The 20,555-nt window shown below is 40.5% G+C and overlaps 1 protein-coding gene across 1 annotated transcript in view; it reads left to right on the top strand.

The window, feature by feature from the left end:
• LOC110674134 (dynein heavy chain 10, axonemal) overlaps positions 1-20,555 on the top strand; it is a 363,130-nt gene that overhangs the window by 84,647 nt on the left and 257,928 nt on the right. The window contains exons 14-15 of the mRNA XM_021837893.1: positions 13,112-13,272; positions 13,615-13,759. Of these exons, the coding sequence (XP_021693585.1) occupies positions 13,112-13,272; positions 13,615-13,759 (306 nt within the window). The remainder of the gene's footprint in view (positions 1-13,111; positions 13,273-13,614; positions 13,760-20,555) is intronic.

The raw sequence follows: 20,555 nt of genomic DNA, 5'->3' as shown, positions 1-20,555 counted from the left end.
CATAAAAAATATTATGCTGAGACTTAAGTATTTACTAATTTAGAAAATATTAAAATATTTGATAAATATCAATAGACGATGTACAAGACAGATTTTCTTGAGAACTGTTCAAAATCTGATGTTTTGAAGTAATTCATAAGAACATTATTGTTCTTGAGACGCATCTGCAGAAAATGCTGAGCTTAGCATTAATGAAATTCTGCTTGAAATCACGGACACAATGTGCTAACTATATTTTTGTTTACTTAAAAAAATGCAGAGGCTTCTAGATATTTCATAATAATTTTGCTTACCAAATCCTCCAGAAAACATTGTTTTACTTGTTTTGCCAAGATGTTTCCAAAAAATTGAAACAAATTCTTCAAATCCTTTGAAAAGATTCAATTAAAAAACTTTTTCAATTTTATTTGGTGAAATTTATAATTTTTATTCCCAAATAGTAACACGAAAAATAGAAAATTGTTTAATTATTGTTAAAAGGCACTTTGGAACAAGCGCAGAATTCATTACGATTTTTTTTTTTGCATTTCAGAAATGAATTGTAATGTGATCTAAAATTGGTTAGTGCTTAATCTTCTCCAGTAATGAAACTTGGTTCATACTAGGGAAAAACAAATTTCATTCTTTTCAACTCATGTGTGTTTTTCACTGACACAAAATTCTCTGAAAATGTTGTTCAGGATTATGGCATTTCCAGGTTGTGATTTTTTAATATTTTGCCCAGCTGTAAAGAAGTTTACAAAGGAAATCCGTCAGAAACTCACCTTGCATCATGTGAAATGTTCAGGCTTTACTGTTACAATTAGGTACCGTACTCTGAGAATCCTGTGAAAGATTCTATGAGTTTTGCTCAGGTTTTTATGAGAATTTAATTTGTGATACAGTGAGATTGCCTTCGAAAATATCACGCTCAATAGAATGTTTGTTTTTTTTGTTGTGTTTAATTTGAATCATCATCAAGTGTATTCGGATACTTCTTTATTTCTTCTCTAGATCACTTAGAGATTTATCAAATAATTATAATGTTAACTTTTGAAATAAATGTATAAAAATCATTCAAATATAAAAAAAGTCTATGGAAGCAATTCAGGCACTGTGTAACTTTTCCGTTTTACGTTAAGGAATTTCTTTTGAAATTGTGGCGTAAGAGGCGCCCTTATTTAATAAATCTCTTTAAAAATTCAGCATATGCTTAAAGCATTTTGGCGCCCCCCACAGGCTGGCGCCCTTGGCGGGTGCCAACCTGGCCAACCGCACGCTACGGCACTGCATACATGTGCCTAAAAGCGTTGATTCATATTTGTGGGGCATTGAAACCCATACCACAGTTATGAATACAAGACGATAAGACGATTCCTAAAGAAACGCCAAAACATATGCTTTCACTAGCACACCATTCGTTTACCTCGCATAATTTGCTGTTGTAGTGTTCTGATCCATGATATGAGTCGATTTGATCCATAATACGGACCCATTTTTGACTGTAGCTGCTAGGAGTAGAAGCGAACGCTTTGCTTTTTTTTGTTCGAAATTGAACTCGAATTTCGCGAAATTCCGTTTTATTCCGTTTGTTTTCAATTTTCCGTGGAAATATTTACACAATTTGGTGAAACGAAACGAAATAGCAAAATACAAATTTCGCCTGTGCGAGTTCCGTGGAATTCCGCGGAATTTCGTTTCGAAGCGTATTTGACGGAATCATTCGGTATTTCGCATACCCTTACCATATTCTAATAACTATTGCATAATGTTCATCCGATTCAGTTCTCGTCTACTGAGAATGAGAGCTGCAACCGATTTCTCTCGGTCAACTCATCACATTGAGAAAATTGAGTTCCATTAGTTACAAGTTTAGCGTTTGCTGCTTGAAATTAGTTTGTTGCAGCTTCCGTTCAATTGCGTTTTAAGAGAAACATTGTTGAATATCAGATCTAAATCACTTACGTCCGATTGTTGATATCTACGTTGACTAAGTTTTTGTTCGACGATTTTTTTTCTGTGTATCCAAATCGAGCCTCAATATTAATTTGAGTCGGTGGCTGCACTTTTAGAAAGAGCCAAACCAACCAGAAGGATAAACTTTTTCCGTATTGGTCCGGAGCGAGAACTATTCGGCGTAAACCGATGGTCGATTGGGTTGGTGGTCTGCTCACCATCAAAAACGGCGTCTGGCTGCTTTTGTTCCAAACAGAGAAGGAAAATTACCATATCATTTCAATTTCGATTCAACGGCAGTTGTGTAGTGTGGTGCGGGTAAAGTTTGCCTTTTTGCTTTTGAGGCAGAAGGCGCGCGGCGGCGCGCTTGGGATATCAATTTCTCCGGCAGGTACCCTGGCAGTTCAACCCAGAGAAGAAGAAGTTGTACTACTGCTCCGGTTCCGGTTCTCGACAATCGAGTGGAAAATGATTGCAAATTGTTTCGACGATTGTTTATTCAACAGGCAGCCAATTGCATTCCGTTCCGTGGCTGAGTGCCTTAATGAAAAATCCCATCCTGGAAGTTTTAAAGCTTCCTTTAGCACAACTGAAGGGGTTAGATTGGTTTTTGTAGCCTAGCATTTCCAGTTCAAAACGCAAATCACGTAGATGCTACCTTTTTTAATTGATAAAGCTATATGCATGTATTTGTGGCTATCCTTAACGACTCCGATACAAATTTTGGTGAATTTTCTAGACTACGTTTTGGAAAGAAGCTACATTTTGAAAAGGAAGCTTTTTTAAATGATAGTTTCACCAAACGCATTTCATTTATTTAGTTAACATCTAGACAGATAACACTGAATCAACAATTTCACGCCACAATACAATACTCGGTTCGTGGCCGCATATCTCCATCCTCGGTTCTGCCCCACGCTCGCCAAATCGATACGCACTTGGTCCACCCACCTAGCTCGCTGCGCTCCACGCCTTCTTGTACCAACCGGATCCGAAGCGAACACCATTTTTGCAGGGTTGCTGTCCGGCATTCTTGCAACATGCCCTGCCCATCGTATCCTTCCAGCTTTGGCCACCTTCTGGATACTGGGTTCACCGTAGAGTTGGGCGAGCTCGTGGTTCATCCTTCGCCACCACACACCGTTTTCCTGCACACCACCAAAGATCGTCCTAAGCACCCGACGTTCGAAGACTCCAAGTGCTTGCAGATCCTCCTCGAGCATCGTCCACGTTTCATTCCCATAGAGGACTACCGGCCTTATGAGCGTTTTGTACATGGTACATTTGGTGCGGGCGTGAATCTTTGTTGACCGCAGCTTCTTCTGGAGGCCATAGTAGGCCCGACTTCCACTGATGATGCGCCTCCGTATTTCACGGCTAACGTTATTGTCAGCCGTCAGCAAGGATCCAAGGTAGACGAACTCGTCGACCACCTCGAAAGTGTCCCCGTCTATCGTAACACTGCTACCTAGATGAGCCCTGTCGCGCTCGGCCCCATCAGCTAGCATGTACTTTGTCTTGGCCGCATTCACCACCAGTCCAATTTTTGCTGCCTCGCGTTTCTGGCGGGTGTACAGGTCTGCCACCTTTTCAAATGTTCGGCCGACGATGTCCATATCATCCGCGAAGCAAACAAATTGACTGGATCTCGTAAAAATCGTACCCCGGCTGTTGAGCCCGGCTCTCCGCATAACACCTTCTAGCGCAATATTGAACAACAGGCACGAAAGTCCATCACCTTGTCGTAGTCCCCGACGGGATCCAAACGAACTGGAATGTTCGCCTGAAACCTTTACACAATCTTTCACACCCTCCATCGTCGCTCTTATCAGTTGAGCTTCCCGGGAAAGCTGTTATCGTCTATGATTTTCCATAGCTCTACGCGGTCGATACTATCGTATGCCGCCTTGAAATCGATGAAAAGGTGATGCGTTGGGACCTTGTATTCACGACATTTTTGGAGGATTGGCCGTACAGTAAAGATCTGGTCCGTTGTCGATCGGCCGTCAACGAAGCCGGCTTGATAACTTCCCACGAACTCGTTTACTACAGGTGCCAGACGATGGAAGATGATCTGGGATAATACTTTTTAGGCCGCATTTAGAATGGTGATCACTCAAAAGTTTTCACAAACTAACTTGTCGCCTTTCTTGTAGATGAGGCATATTACCCCTTTCTTCCACTCCTCCGGTAGCTGTTATGTTTCCCAGATTGTGCCTATCAGCTGGTGCAGACAAATGGCCAGCCTCTCCGGGCCCTTTTTTATAAGTTCAGCTCCGATAACATCTTTACCAGCAGCTTTGTTGTTCTTGAGCTGGTGAATGGCATCCTTAACCTCCCTCAAAGTGGGGGCTGGTTGGTTTCCATCCTCCGCAGTACTGACGAAGGCATTTCCTGCGTTGTCTCGACCTTCATCGCCTGTGCTTTCAGCGACATTCAGGAGCACGTCGAAGTGCTGCTTCCACCTTTCGACCACCTCACGCTCGTTCGTCAGAATGCTCCCATCCTTATTCCTGCACATCTCGGCTCGCGGTACGACGCCGTTGCGGGATGCGTTGAGCTTCTGAAAGAACTTGCGTGTTTCTTGAGACCGGCACAGCTGATCCATCTCCTCGCACTCCGTTTCCTCCAGGCGGCGTTTTTTCTCCCGAAAGAAGCGGGTCTGCTGTTGCCGTTTCCGTCTATTACGCTCCATGTTCCGCCGCACAATGGTCCGAGGGCGGCCAAAACCTCAAAAATCAAAGTTATTTTATCCGAACAGTAATATTTTTCCTGACTTTCTCAACACTTCTGTTGTTCAAATCCAAAGTTTGAAGCAGATTCATTGGAGTTTGAATTTTATACAGCTCCTTGAGTGGACCGTGGAGAGTTCTGTTTGATCTTTCGACCTCGACGCTTGCTTCTGCGGGAGCGAGTGACGAGGGCAGGATCAAACATATCGCGCGTCGGCCGAGTGAAGTGAAAAAGTTCCGCGATCGGTTAGTTCTGTTTGATCTTCGACCTTGACGCTTGCTTCTGCGGGAGCGAGTGACGAGGGCAGGATCAAACATGTCGCGCGTCGGTCGAGTGAAGTGAAAAAGTTCCGCGATCGGTTAGTTCTGTTTGATTTTCGACCTTGACGATTGCTCCTTGGCAGTGCGTCAAAAAAGCCCGAGCAGTCGTCAGTTGTTTTCCCTCTCGTGCGCCTATTTTCTCTGAGTGCTTTTATATAGCCGAGCAAACGAGTTAAGCTGAATGTGGATTGTGGCTGCTCAGTCAAGGATGACGGATCAATTGGTGAGCTCGTTTCATGCTACTATTTCTAATCTATAAAATATGTATGACTGCACATTTAATCGATACAACGGTAGGACATAAATATGATTTTTCAACAAACTATGAATGGTTCGTCACTGTGAGTGTCGACATAAACTCTAATTCATGAATTATTTATGTTTAACATTTTTTTTTGTTTTCAAAACACCCCTTTCTTTTTATCTTTATTTTTGTAACTTTGAATGGTTCGACACTACAAGTGTAGACTTGCGAAAGGTTCACTTTATTCAACAAACTTTGGATGGTTCGCCACTGTAAGTGTCGGCATAAGAATAAGAGTGTTCTATGATGTTCCAGCCAATCGAGTTTTTTGTTTTCTTTTCAAATAAGTAAAATATAATAACACATGCTTTCGTCCTGACAGCTGTAGTAATGTTACATTTAGATATTTGTTCAACAAACTTTGAATGGTTCGTCACCTCAAGTGTCGGCATAATTTTCCTTTACATAGAAATTGTTCATATCAAATGAAAATATTATATTTCATAAAAGCATATATATATTTGACAAAAAGCTATTTATCATGGTCTAATCACTTATCAAAGTGAATCCTTTGACCCAAAAATCCTCCCCATTAACAAACATCCTTCCCAGTAACCTTTGTGGAGATGCAGAGGCAAACACGGTCTCCAAATAGCAAAGGTTACACACTAACATTCCTTCCCCCAATCCCACCTGACTGCAAGGACGTGGCCGGCGCCGTTATTGACCCTGTATAAATAGAGGCACTGAATTATGCACACTGAAGAAGATTATGGCCAATCCCAGCTGAACTTCTAGTTGATTCTTTGTGCATTTTCACTGACTTCGGTCAATCACGGAATAGCAACCATTGATATGTGTAGTCAGTCTAAGCTAAGCTAAGTAAGTGGGCTTCATAGCCGTGCGGTTAGTGTCACCGAGGCATTTAGCCGCATCGTGCTAAGGAGTGTGGGTTCGATTCCCGTCTCAGGCCGTAAAACTTTTCGAGAGGAATGTTTTCCGACTGTGCCACTGGGCGTTGCATGCTAGTCCGTTGTCTAGTGTGGTGCTTCCTTCAAAGGGTAAATAGCCCACTGGAAGCATTAACGTGTAGTGTCTTAAAAAAAAAGCTAAGCTATACAGCTCCTTGAGTGGACCGTGGACATGATTTTTCAAGAAAATTAATATTTACGATCCACTTTTCACAAGCTATTTATGAATTTAAAGACTCTCAAGCCGCAATGGCGTCTTCAGAGAAGTTGTTTGTAAATACATATAGCATACCTAAATTGAATAAAAATTTTCATTTTATTCATACAAAGTGAATTAAAGTTAAAATTGTTCAAAAAACATATTATTTTTTATAAAAGTACCCTGAGACATTAGAAGCCCGCGAATGCCCGCGATGAGATTAAGGTAATTCGAAAGTTAAAAACAAGAGCTTTCAAGTAGGGTACAAATTATTTTGCGAAAACTTGCGATACACCACTTTCAACGCGTTTGAAGGTGTTCGGAGTGCAATTCTAATTAAATAATAATAGTCCTGTAATACGCTAGTACGTGCATTGCAATCGCAGTAGCCATGAATTGCATCCCGTCCCGAGAAGAAACAAAAAACTCGCTCCAATCTTCTTCTTCTTCTTCTTCTTATCTCTGGCATTACGTCCCAGCTGGGACAAAGCCTGCTTTTAAGCAGGCAGGTGTTATTATGACCACTTCCGCAGTTATTAACTAAGGACTTTCTTTGCCGATTGACCATTTTTGCATGTGTATATTGTCTGGCAGGTACGATGATACTTTCGTGCTTATTCTGCGCAGCGTGTGAGTCGAGACGAGTCGCTCTCACCGCGAGTGACGTGAGACGACTAATGTTAATCAAATGGGAGCGAGTCGATAATTATCACCTCATTCGACTCGTGTCACCTCACACGCCGCGCAGAATAGGCACGTTTATGCTCAGCCAAGTCGAGAAAATTTACTTTTCCAAAAGACCCTCGACTGGTGGGATTCGAACCCACGATTCTCAGGTTAGTCTTGCTGAATAGCTGCGCGTTTACCGCTAGGACTCTCTGGGCCCCTATGTATGCAATATATTGGTGTTATACCTTAATTAAATATTGTCTATAGGGTAGGTGTACCAGTTATGGCCATAGTGGTTCCCTATTTCGCCATACGTGATATCTTGAATGCCTTCACATTTCGAAAAATCATTTGTGTTTTAGCAGTAAGATAAAGGATAAATCTTGATGTTAAAACATTCAGAAAGATTAAAAATGTAAAAGTTATCCATATTTTGCATATGGCCAAATAGGGAACCACTATGGCCATAACTGGTACACTTTCCCTACCTTTATTTGATATTATTAGGATATTGAACTACCTTGAATTTAAATAAAAGCTGTCACTAAATAAAATAACACAAATTATCTCGGCTTATCAAGATGGTTGAACGAAACTATTTCCTTCGACGTGCAGGCTCCAGATAAAATGAAACAAATTTGAATAATCATTCCCTACGAGGACTTGCTTTAGCTGTTAAAACAGGTATGATAACAGACTGAAGCTAAAGACATGACAAACATTCTGAAACTGATTAAATAGATGATACTTGCACAAAGGCAGGGTTAGATCTGAGATATTTATGGAAATGTTTTTGCATGAAATTTTCATAGTTGGAAATGTTTTGCATGAAATTTTCAAATTTTTTTCAAACGTCACATGAATTTCAACATATATTTTTGAGTGGTTTTTCCAATCACGAGTTCATCGTAGCTTATTTTTACAAATTTGAAAAATTGGCGCATTTGATAAATAAGGTGGTCGTTAAGACGAGATGAACATATTTACTTATGATGGTTTTTGTGTAGAGCTTTGGATAAATAATTAATATCTTTGTCAAAAATTTCGCTTTAGTCTAGTTGTTTTCACTATTGGAGTTGTGCATGGAAAAATTACTCAAAAATATATGTTGAAATTCAAGTAAAGCCTGGCATGCTGTGAAAATTTCATTTCAATCCGTCAATAAATAACTGCGAACCAGCCTGCCTAAGTTGACCATTTTGTATGGAAGATTGGAAAAGTTGAAAATGTATCGTCTAAACCTGAATATTCTAATTATCGTTCCAAACCAAGAAAAATTCGAAAATAAAAGTCCATAATAGTTCAATGTGGTATAAAATATGTCAAATATATGATTTCAGCTATTTTAAAGATAGTTTGAGGTTTTGTCCAACATTTGTTCTAGATCGAACCACTGTGCGCCGGGTCCCTTGCTGCAGCATGACCGCCCGCGCTGCGTTCTTCTCCTCCAGAATCTGCCTACATTCCTCGTCGAACCAATCGTTCCGTCGACTCCGTCCCAAGTACCCGACGTTGCTCTCAGCTGCATTGTTGATGGCTGCCTTCACTGTTCTCCAGCAGTCCTCAAAAGGGGCTTCATCCAGCTCACCCTCTTCAGGTAATGCAGTCTCGAGGTGCTGCGCGTATGCCACTGCGACATCCGGTTGCTTAAGCTGCTCTAGGTCATACTGGGGCGGCCGTCGGTACCGTACGTTGTTAACGACGGAGAGTTTTGGGCTCAGTTTAACCATCACCAGATAGTGGTCAAAGTCGATGTTAGCGCCACGATAGGTCCTGATGTCGATAATGTCGGAGAAGTGCCGTCAATCAATCAGAACGTGGTCGATTTGTGATTCTGTCTACTGTGGTGATCTCCAGGTGTATCGGTATGGAAGGCTGTGCTGGAAGGTGCTACGGATGGCCATATTCTTGGAAACGGCGAAATTAATAAGTCGTAAGCCGTTTTCGTTCGTCAGCCGGTGGGCGCTGAACTTTCCAAAAGTCGGTCTGAACTCCTCCTCCTGGCCAACCTGAGCGTTTAAATCTCCTATGATGATTTTGACGTCATGGCTTGGGCAGCGGTCGTACTCGCATTCGAGCTGCGCGTAAAATTCGTCCTAGTCATCATCAGTGCTTCCGGAGTGTGGTCTATGCACGTTTATTATGCTGGAGTTGAAGAACCGGCCTTTGAGCCTCAACTTGCACATTCTCTCATTGATCGGCCACCACCCGATCACGCGCCTCTGCATATCACCCATCACTATAAAAGCTGTTCCCAGCTCATGTGTGTATTGCCGCAGCTCTGGTAGATAATATGGTTACCTCTAAACGTTCGCACCATTGATCCCTTCCAACACACTTCCTGCAATGCTACGATGCCGAATCCATGGTCCTTCAGCACGTCGGCGAGTGCTCCCGATGAAGTTGAGAGATTTACAGTTCCACGTACCGAGCTGCCAATCGCTAGTCCCTTTACGTTGCTGTGGTCTTCGCCGATTGTGCCGGTCCGTATTCTCTCGTTGATTATTCGTTGCTTGATGATTTTACGGCTGGCTTGCAGGGCCTGACACCAACCCCCTAGATTTCCGGAGGATCATTCCCCCTAAATGTTCGGAGGACCATAGTGCGCAGTTTAGCTTACAGTCCTTCTCTGATACTCGGAAGATGATCAGCCACCCCTGACAAGGGGAACAGACGCTGTTGTGAGCCGCTCCTAACATGGAGTACAGACGCTCCAGGTTTGCAGAAGTAAGAACAAAAGCAAACCCCCCCTTCCCTGTCAGCATACGACCAAAGTTCCCACTGGGGGTTGGTTACCGGATCTTCCCTAAGGTTACTCGTACCCTTGCCAATACCGCAAGAAGGCAGGGATAGGAGTTGCTGGGCAAGAGGCTAAGAGGTCTATTTTATTCGTGCAGCTACGCAAGGTACCAATGGTACGCTATGCTCAGCCATTTAGTGTGCCCATTCCGTTTGTTATATACGGTGATTTCTGTCTCAAAGTAAGTGGGTTTGCTAGTTTCATATTTTTTGCGTTGTTTGCATTCCTTACTGCAGCATTGCAGCCCGTTTGTTCTGAATTCCTGAATCCCTCGTTGAACAAATCAGCACTGCTAGTCTGTTGCCAAATCTTTTCATTAAACTTCCGCTTATCTTTTATAAAGGATCACTTGTTTGTACCGGCGGGCATCGGTACCATACATTGTTGATGACGTTTGGGGCACACCATTACAAGATAGTGGTAAAAGTCAATGCGAACGTCAGTTATATAAGTGACATGCCGTCCATCGATCCAAACGTGGTCAATTTGTGATGCTGTCTGCTGTGTTGATCTCCAGGTGTACGCAATGCTGTGCTTAAGGCCCAAGTAAAAATAGAGCAAACGTCAAAACTTGAAAAGCATATTTTTGCTTCAAAATCGCCAAATCGGAGAAAATAAAAACATACAGTTTTTTTATTATGGAAATACACCAGAGGTGTGTTTTTTTTTCGATTTGGCGATTTTAAAGCTTTTTCAGTTTTGACATTTGCTCTTTTTTACTTGGTGTTTAATAGATGCAACGAATCGCCATCTATATGGATACAAGTAAACCTGTCAGTCGAAAGCCGTCCTTTTGACCAACCTGCGCGTTCAAACTTCCTATGCTGATCATGTTTTCGTGGGTTGGGCAGCTCGTTCGAGTTCTGCGTACAATGCGTTCTTGTCATCATCTGCAGTGGAGCTATGTACAGTCGTCTCTCCACAACTCGATTTTCTATAACTCGATATAGGGTCAGTGTTCCCTTAGTGGACGGTCCCCTATAGTCGCACTAGTGGCTTTTTACGGCCGTTTCGCTGGTAATCGTAGCAAAATAATTTTTGACATGAAGATCAGTAGCTATTTATCTAAGTACCATTGACACACAGCTCGATTTTGTTCAAAAAATGATCGAAATAAATAGTTTTGCTTAAAATTTTAGCTCCCTTGCACCTATAGTTAACCTATTGTTCCTATAGTAGCACTACTAAGAGAAACTATTTTGTTATTAAACAAAATAGTTGATAAATTAGGAACTTTTTTACATCAATCGAACGCTTTTGATCCACACTTCAAAGGAAAAATATAAAAGTTTTGTAAAAATACGGTTTTGATTTGTGTTTTGCCTATTCCGTAAGGCTAGTGCTACTATAGGAACAGAAATTAGGAATAGTGCTACTATAGGCACATGTGTTCCTATAGTGGCACAAGCGATAATAAATACAAAAACATGAGTTTTCTTATGTTTCATAATTTTTACACAAAGCCAAGATAAAAAGCTTTCAGATGATCTAAAAATAATTCCGCAGGTTTTATTTTTCGATTTTATACGAATATTTGTTCTTAGCTATGCGGCTATTGGTACATCGACCCTACTCTATAACTCGATGGATTTCTCGGTCTCTTGAAATTCCCATGCATCATGCTCTCCATAAGTCGATATTTCTATAACTCGATGTCTCCACTAGTCGATGTCACGTGAGAGGAAAATTTCTCTCCATAACTCGATATCTATCTAAAAATCCTTTTTATACACGGACAAATGGACCATTTTTGGTTTGGAAGTGAATAAAGACTTGCAAATTGTAATAAAAATTGAAAAAAAAAAACATGAGAATGCAAACATTGATTTTCAGTAAAACTATGTGATTTTACGAGCGTTTTGAAAAAATAATTCAAATATATTTTTTCAAAATGCTATCGACTAAACAATATTGAGTTTTTAACAAAAGTGATCATAAAAGTGTTAAAAATGCAGAATTTTGATCTATTGATATTAGAATGTTTTGTGTCGATGTGTTCTATAATTCGATCGAGTTATGGAGAGTCGATTGTATGTTGCTCTTACTGAAGTTAAGGTGAATATGAATCGAAGCCAAACTTCAAATTTGTAAGAGCACGGATCTGGAGAACCAAACATCCGTTTAAGCTGAAAACTTAATCGATTCGAAACTAGCTGGTGGTGACCAATCGATTAGGTTTTCAGCTCAAACGGATGTTTGGTTATCCAGATCCGTGCTCTTGAAAATTTGATGTTTGGCTTCGAGTCATCTTCACCTTAAATCATTAGTCTTCAATCTGCACGTACTTTCGTTGATCAGCCACCACAGTTCACGCACCTCTGTATATTGCTCATCACTATAAAAGCAGTTCCGAGCTCAAGGGTGTTGCAGCAGCTATGGTACATATCCACCTCATTGATCTTGTCCAGCACACCTCCTGCAGCTTTACGATACCGAACCCACTAATAAACAGTGTATTGTAAAAAATTCACATGCTTCCAGTGAAGTTGAGAGTCTGCAGACTGCAGTTCCAAGTCCAGAGATTCCAATCGCAAGACCTTTTACATCGCGGGGGTCTTCGTCGATTGCTTCAGTCCGTAGTTACTCAAAGTCGTTCCTTGAATACTTACGAGAGCCCAAAACCAACCCCTTAGAATTTCGGAGGTTGAGCTTTGAGTCATTCGCTGGAACTCGGATGATTATCAGCTACTGTAACAGACCTATGAAACTCAGAAACAACTTCTAACATGAGGTCCAAACGCTCCAGGTAAGGGTTCGATTATGCTGGGTGGAAGGCTATACATAAGGGTCTGTTTTATTATTTCAGATACAACCCCAGTTATTGAAAACGTAGTCTAGGAAAGTTTACAATTTTTCATTGAAAATGTCATATTGGTTAGTTGGACACGCCCAAATTTGTAATTACATCGAAAAAGGTGATCCAAAGTAATTATTTTTATTTTCGCTTTGAGTTGGAAATGCTTGGACCCAGTTCAGGCTGCTGAAGATATGAAAGTCGAAATTAATTGAATTTTTCATGTTTGAAGTCTCCATCTCGACCAATTTCGAAAAACATCTAACCTTCATGTTCTATCACATCCCATAATGGTTCCATAGAATTCCTCTTCGTAATCACCTGCCAGGCAGCCATCTTCGCTTGTCACCGTTCCTACTCTTAATGCATAATCAATCAGCAAACTGATGGGTGTCATTTTTTTTTTATCTCGTTTCTCACCTTCGCCGTTGTCCTCCAAACTATAGGTTTATAGGCTCATCAATCACATCATTTCGGTGGACTACGACATCTTTGCGCCGAGCAACCTGGCCAATTGGGAAGCCACCCTGGAGTACTTCTACAAGGGTGTCGAACAGGTGGAGCACGAGGCCCGAATCGCACTGGACCAATGCATCGCAGCGCTCAGGTAAGTGACGGATATCGCAGAGGCCCAAGAAGCTGGACGAAATGAAAACATAAATCAAACCGATAAAAATGAAAAGGGATGGGGTTTTAGGGTGTGCCAGAAAATAATTCATGATCGCAAAATTATGATGCTTAAAAAGTGCAATGAATAAGCATATCTTTCATCCTAGCCTTCAGCAACGCGAGTTTTCAAACATTGATATTTTTCCGGTACACCCTAATGGGAATACACGCGAAGCTAAAGCCATTTCCTCATCCCCTCACGGGGAAGGACATGGGATCGGCTTTTTCTTCTACAGCAGTATAGTTCAGATTGTTCTCTTTCTCCCTCCACGGGCAACAGGTCGGCCAACTTGGGCCTCGAGTTGATCAAGAACCTGGACCAGATGGAGACCCGGCCGTCGCTGGCGAACCATTTGTCATCCAAGTACGAAAACATTATGAAACAATTCCTCGCGGAAGTCGGCATGGTTGAGCACGAGTTTATGGTACGTAAATTCTACTGGGGGATGCGAGTGGTTTGGGGTCCGCCGAAGGTAGGAAAAATTTGTAAATTTATTGTCGTCTTTATTGCTAGATGTCAACTCTTGTACGAGAACCCGGCTTCAAGTTGCGGGTTTTGTTTCGGGTCTGCCCTTACCACCTGTCGAAAGAAGATGTTCACTCAGGTGGAATCAATTTATTTCCCAAGTTGATTGTTGGGAGTTTGAGTGTGCGGTGGAACAAAATGTTTCCTGTTTTGTCGTTTCGGATGTATTATGGGACTATTTGGGGATGCTAGGGATAATAGAGTAGCCGTGGTTTGAACACAGGAAAGACCTTTGATATTTTAACGTATGTTGGCTTTTTCAAGAAGATTTGGAAAAAGGGGCAACCTACAATCTTCAAGGGCATATGAAATGTGTGTTGAGCGGTTTGAAATCCCTTTTTGTTAAGGTTAAACAGTATTAAGAATAGATTCAATGTACTGCCCTTGTGACATGGCTTTTCATACGAACTTTTATGCATTAACACAAGTTAAAAACTCGTATATTGAAGTAGTCATTCAAATTTCAGTCCATTCAGATCACCAGAAGTTGAGATTAAAATTCTCAAACTTGGACATTTTATTAGGAGAAATAGCATTTGATTACTAACTTTCGTCACTACTGTAGAACTGTTTGATAGACTAGCCAAGCAACGCGATTTTACAAGCTTGATCAGTGAGAACATGCAATTGTCCTTGTTTCGCGGTGAATGATGCTGAAACAAACTGACGCCAAACAGTTCTTTCCCAAGAACGCTATCACATTTTGCAATAAGATTTTGATAAATCTTGCATGTTTATTGAAAATAATGCAATGAAATTATCACATACCGTTGCCTATATTCGTCCTATCCATTTTTATTTCGGTCTCATCCAGTTTTGATTCGTTTCATAACTAACGGTTTTGTTTTATGAGGGAATATTATAAGTTTAGTTTCGGAAGCATTAACTTTCTCTTCATTTTTGAAAGTATGGAGAAAAAATATCCAAACTTTTTTGCAATCTACTATAAATGACACGCAGGCTCCGTCCTTTGGCGAAGAAGCCTGTGTCATCCGCAAACAATGTTTTTTAATGTCCTTGCGGTAAATCAGGTAAGTCTGTGAGAAAATATTGTATAATATTGGTCCTAAATTGCTATATTAGACAACACCTGTACTTAACAACAGGAAGTACTAAAGACTTTAAAACTTATCATCAAAAATTGTTTTAATTGAATCTTATTTATTATCCCATCAAAAAAGATCGAGAGCCCTTCATCAATATCAAAGAATCTCAGAACTTTTAAATCGATAGAGTGTCAAAACGCCTTTTGTTAATAGGTAGAAGCAGTGGTGAAAATATTTAAGTTAGCTTGTCTATAATTTATAATTGGAACAAAGTTTAAGTAAAAGCTATATTCCAAAGACATGAATTATACTGTGTTATCTTTCTACATTAAAAAAAATCAATTATTACTACCAATAAACATATTTAGGAATCTCTTCAAATACTTGACAAAATGAATTAATAATTGATTTTTTCAAGTTTTTTTTCCAGATATTCAAAAACATAATTTCGTCTCTCCAAGAGCTTCCTTATGCCTTGTTAGACTACGGATTTGTATGATGCTACAAGCAACGAGATATCACTGAATTGCAAAGCCCGTTCACACTGGATATTATGGTGATAATGTTTGACAGCAGATATAATGGTGTTACTTTCATTTTCATTTCTCTCTTATCACTGTTTTGACAAAATTGTACAGCTGTATGATAAAGTTGCTGTAGGAGTTCTTCCACAAGTTGCTGCAAGAGTTCCTCTAGAAGTTCTTGTAGGAGTTCCTCTGGAAATTCCTATATAAGTTCGTCCGGAAGTTCTGTAGAAGTTTTTTTGGAAGTTCCCCTGGAAGTTCATATAAGAGTTCCTCTGAAAGTATCAGAAAATCCTACAGAGTTCCTCCATAAGTTCTGCCGGAAATTCATGTAGGAGCTCATTCGGAAATTTCTGAAGAAGTTCCTTAAGAAGTTACTGCTGAAGTTCCTCCGGAAATTCCAGTGGTGGTTTCTCCGAAAGCTTCTGTATGAGTTCCTCCAAATGTTCCTGTTGGAGTTCCTCTGGAAGTACTTGTAGGACGTCCTCCGGAAGTTGTGGTAGGGTTTCCTTCGGATGTTCCCATAGTAGCGCCCCCAGAAGTTCCTGTTGGAGTTCCTCTGGAAGTTCCCAAAAGAGTTCCTTCGGAAGTTTCAGAAGATTCTCCAGAGTTCCTCCATAAGTTATGCCGGAAATTCATGCACAAGTTCTTTCGGAAATTTTTGAAGGAGTTCCTCAAGAAGTAACTGCAGAAGATCCTCCGAAAGTTTCTTTTTCTGAAAGTTCCAAAGGAGTTCCTTCGAAAGTTTCAGAAGATCCTTTATAAGTTCTACCGGAAATTTACGTAGGAGTTCATTCTGAAGTTCCTGAAGGAGTTTCTCAATAAGTAACTGCAGAAGCCCCTTCAAAAGTTCCTGTATTAGTTCCTCTGAATGTTTCTGTATGAGTTCGTCAGGAAGTTCCTGTAGGGGTTCCTCTGGAAATTTCTATATAAGATCGTCCAGAAAATCCTGTAAAAGATTTTCTGGAAGTTCCTGTAGGAGTTCCTCTAGAAATTCTCAAAGATATTCTTTCGGAAGTTCCAGAAGATCCTTCAGAGTACCTACATAAGTTCTGCCGGTAATTCATGTAGGAGTTCATTCAGAAGTTCCTGAAGGAGTCCCTCAAAAAGTTACTACAGAAGTTCCTCCGGAAGATCCTGTAGTAGTTCCTCCAAAAGTTTCTGTGTGAGTTTCTCTAGTAGTACCGGTTGGACTTCCTCTGGAAGTTCCTGTAGGATGTCCTTCCGAAGTTCCTGAAGGAGTTTCTCCGAGAGTTTCCATAGTAGTTCCTCTAGAAGCTTCCTTGGGGTTCCGTTGGAAGTTTTCGTTTGAGTTTCTCTGGAAGTACACTGTACACTGTACACTGATATTACCTCCAGAAGTTCTTGCATAAGTTTATTTTGAAGCTCCTGTAGGAATTCCTTCGGAAGATACTGTAGAACTTCCCCCCAGTAGTTCCTATATAAATTCATCTAAAAGTTCCTCTAAAAAAGTTCTCCCAAAAGATCCTCTAGGATTTTTCCGGAAGACCCACTGAGAGTTCTTCTGGAAGTTGCGGTAGAGTTTATTACGAAAATTCATGTACGAAATCTTCCAGAAGTTCCACTTGAAGTTCTTCCCGAAAGTTTTCTTTAAGTTCTTTCGGAAGTTCCATTTATTTTTCTTAATTTTCCCCTTTTGCAGTTAATTCGGATACTCCTTTGGGTATTTCTCCAGAAGTTTATCCAGGGTTTTCTATGGAAATTCCGCTCGGAAACTATCTTGAAGTTCTTGTAGAAGCTCTTTCGGAATTCCCTTTGGGGCACGCAACGAATTCACCTGGAATTTGCCCTGAGAGTTGATTTAGAAGTTCGTCAAGGAGTTTATGCAGAAGAATTTGCAACACTGGAATTCCTCCGGAAGTTTCTTTAAAATTTATTCTGGAAGTATTTCTAAAAAGTTTTCTTCGGAGTTCCATCGTCTTTTTTCCCAGAGTTTACTCCAGAAGATCCTATTAGAGTTTGTCCAGAAGTTACCATAAATGTGCTTCTTAAAGTTTTGCTAGGAATTCGAAAGTTTGCCAAGGAGTTCCTCCAGAAGTTTTCCCAAATCTGGAGTTCCTTCAAAAGTTTCTCTAGGATTTTTTTTTCTAGAAGAGTCTCTAGGAATTCCTCCGGAAACTCCCCTTGGAGTTCTTTGGCAAGTTATCTTAAGAGTTTCTCTGAGTTCCACACGATTACCTCCAGAAGTTCATTTAGGAGTCCATGTAGGTGTTCATTCGGAAATTCCTGTAGGAGTTCCTCCGAAAGTTTCTGTATGAGTTCATCCGGAAGTTCCTGTATGAGTTCCTCCAGAAATTCCTGTTGGAGTTCCAGTTGGAGTTACTCTGTAAGTTCCCGTATAGGTTCCTTTTGGTAGTTCCCGTAGGAGTTGTTCCAGAAATTCTTGTAGGAGTCCCTTCGGAAGTTTTTGTAGTAGTTACTCCGAAGGGTCCAATTTGTGATCCTCTGGATGTTCGCGTGTGAGTTTCTCCGGAAGTACCGAGGGCAGTTTCACTGATATTTCTTCTGCATCCGGAAGTTCTTGCAAAAGTTCATCCGGATGTCAGTGTAGAAGTTTCCCCGAAAGTTCATATAGAAGTTCATCTGAATGTTCATTTAGAAGTTCATCTGAAAGTTCCCCTACAGCAGTTCTCATGAAAGATCATCTAGGATTTTTTCTGAAGATCCACTAAGAGTTCATCCGCAGAATTCTTCTGGAAGTTACGGTATAGTTTATCCTCAAGAAGTTACTGAAGAAGTTCCTGTTGTACTTCCTCCGAAAGTTTCTGAATGAGTTCATTTGGAAGTCCTTGTATAAGTTCCTCCAGAAATTCCTTTTGGAATTCCTCTAGAAGTTCCTGTAGGATGCCCACCGGGAGTTCCTATAAGAGTTCCTCCAAAAGTTCCCGTAGTAGCTCTTCCGGAATTTCCCGTAAAAGTTCTCTTGGTAGTTCTCGTAGGAGTTCTTCCGGAATTTCTAGCAGGAGTTCCTTCGGAAATTTCTTTGGTAGATCCTCCGAAGATTTCTCAGGAAGTTCTCGTAGTAGCTCCTCTGGAAGTTCCCTTGGGAGTTCCTTTAGCAGTTCCCGTAAAGTTCTTCCGAAAATTATTGTAGGATTTCCTTCGGAAATTTCTGTAGTAGCTCCTCAAAAGGTTCCAGAAGGTGTTCCTCTAAATGTTCTCGTATGAGTTTCTCCGGAAGTAACTGAGGCAGTTTCACTGATATTTCCTACGGAAGTACTTCCAGAAGGTCATTCGGGTATTTCCTCCGGAAGTGACTGTAGAAGCTCCCCGGAAATTTCTATAGAAGTTTATCTAAAAGATCCTCTATAGGAGTTCTCCCGAAACATCTTCTAAGATTTTTTCCCGGAAAATCTACTAGGAGTTCTTCCGCAGAGTTTCTTTTCTTCTTGAAGTGGCGGTAAAGTTTATCCGGATCCTCCAGAAGCAAGGATGGAAATCTAGTGATCATGACAAAATAAATGATGCATCGCGGTTGTTCTTTATCGTGCGATCATAGCAACAACGATTAATCATTAGTCGTCAAGTCCTAACAACAAATTCCGCTCCGCGAAAAATGAATTGCTCGACATGTGTGCTAACGATCAATTGTTCGCAAACCAAAGTCACAACTTTTGGGGATTTTTAAGTTTTTATTCCACGATCTGCCTTGTGGTATGTCATTTAAGATTCGAATGTCAATCGGGTATGGTTTGGGTGAAAAATTATGCCGTGAACGCATTCTGATTCATGTTAATCGCGGCTTGTTACAACATCCGACAAACTGTTTGTCCCGCGACAAACAGTGCATCAGATGCTTTTATCCTTACTATGCGCGCGTGATGAGCTATTCAAATCATGCTTCTGCAAGAGCAACCGCCCTCTTAGACCATTCAAATACTATATTGCTAGTCGCTAGAGGTGATTTTGTTCCATCCTTGTCCGGAAGTTTCTCTTGAAGTTCTTCCGGAAAGTTTTCCTAAAGTTTTTTTTCCCTAAGTTCTTCCTGTACTTCTTGCAAAAGTTCCTCTCAACGTTTCTGTAGGAATTTCTACAAGAATCATTAAGGAGTTAATTCGAAGGCTCCTTTGGGTATTTCTTTTCTTTCTCTCTAGAATTTCCTATAGAAGTTCTGCTTGGAAACTCTCCAGAAGTTCTTGAAGATATGGGTTTATGGGTTCCGCAACGAAATTACCTGAAAGTTTCCCTGAAAGTTGATTTTCTGCTGAAGTATTCTCAATTCTGTCATTCCTTCAAGATTTGTTCTGAAAGTTCCTCTAAAAATTCTTCTGATTTTTTTTTTCAGAGTTCCGCCTTACTAACAATTTGTGTGATTTGTGCTAACGTAAGAACAACACGACATTCACGAAAAGCGACGCAAGTTTCTGTAGAAATGCACCGAAAAATTCAGGGAAAATTTCTGTAGGAGCTCCCAAAATTGTCGCTTAAACTTTTTTTTGTAGAACTCCCAATAGTTCAGATACAGAAATTACTAAAAGAATTCCTTATAAAATTTCCGATGAAGTTTTTGGAAGAATTCTTACACAAGTTCTGCCCTTCTATGCCTACTTGTTCCATGTTCTATGTAAACCTTATGCATCGCGATACAAATGTGCGTAGAATGGCAGAGTTCGTGAGGAGTACTTGAAAGAATTTTCGGAACAATATTTTGGAGAAACTCTGAAAGAATTCTGAAAAAAATTACCAGAGTAGCTCCCTGAAGCATTTCCGTAACAATCCTTGGATAAAATTTCGAAGTACATCTAGTAGTACCTAAGGAATTTGCTCTAGAAATTTATTTGTAAAATCCTCTAGGAGTTTCTCCGAAGTATCTTGTGATTTCCTTTGTGATTTGCACCTGAAGATTTTCTCAGACGAATCTTTGTTCAAAATTCCAGAGAAAATCGGAACGAATTTATAAGTGAATTATGGAATGAACTCACATGGCAATTCCTGGCAAAAATACCTGAGAAGTTCACTGCAGAATTTCCTGCCAGATGTCCCCCAATCGTTTCTGAAAAAAACCTTGATGAATTTTCAGAATAATTCTCTGAAGATCATTTGAAGTAATTCTTTACAGGAATACCTCAAGTAGTTTTTTGACAAAAAATGCCTGAAGGTGATT

Source organism: Aedes aegypti, chromosome 1, assembly GCF_002204515.2.
Source record: "Aedes aegypti strain LVP_AGWG chromosome 1, AaegL5.0 Primary Assembly, whole genome shotgun sequence".
NCBI classification, from domain to species: domain Eukaryota; kingdom Metazoa; phylum Arthropoda; class Insecta; order Diptera; family Culicidae; genus Aedes; species Aedes aegypti.
The sequence above is the reverse complement of the archived record's forward strand: the minus strand, read 5'-3'. Positions and strand labels throughout refer to the sequence as shown.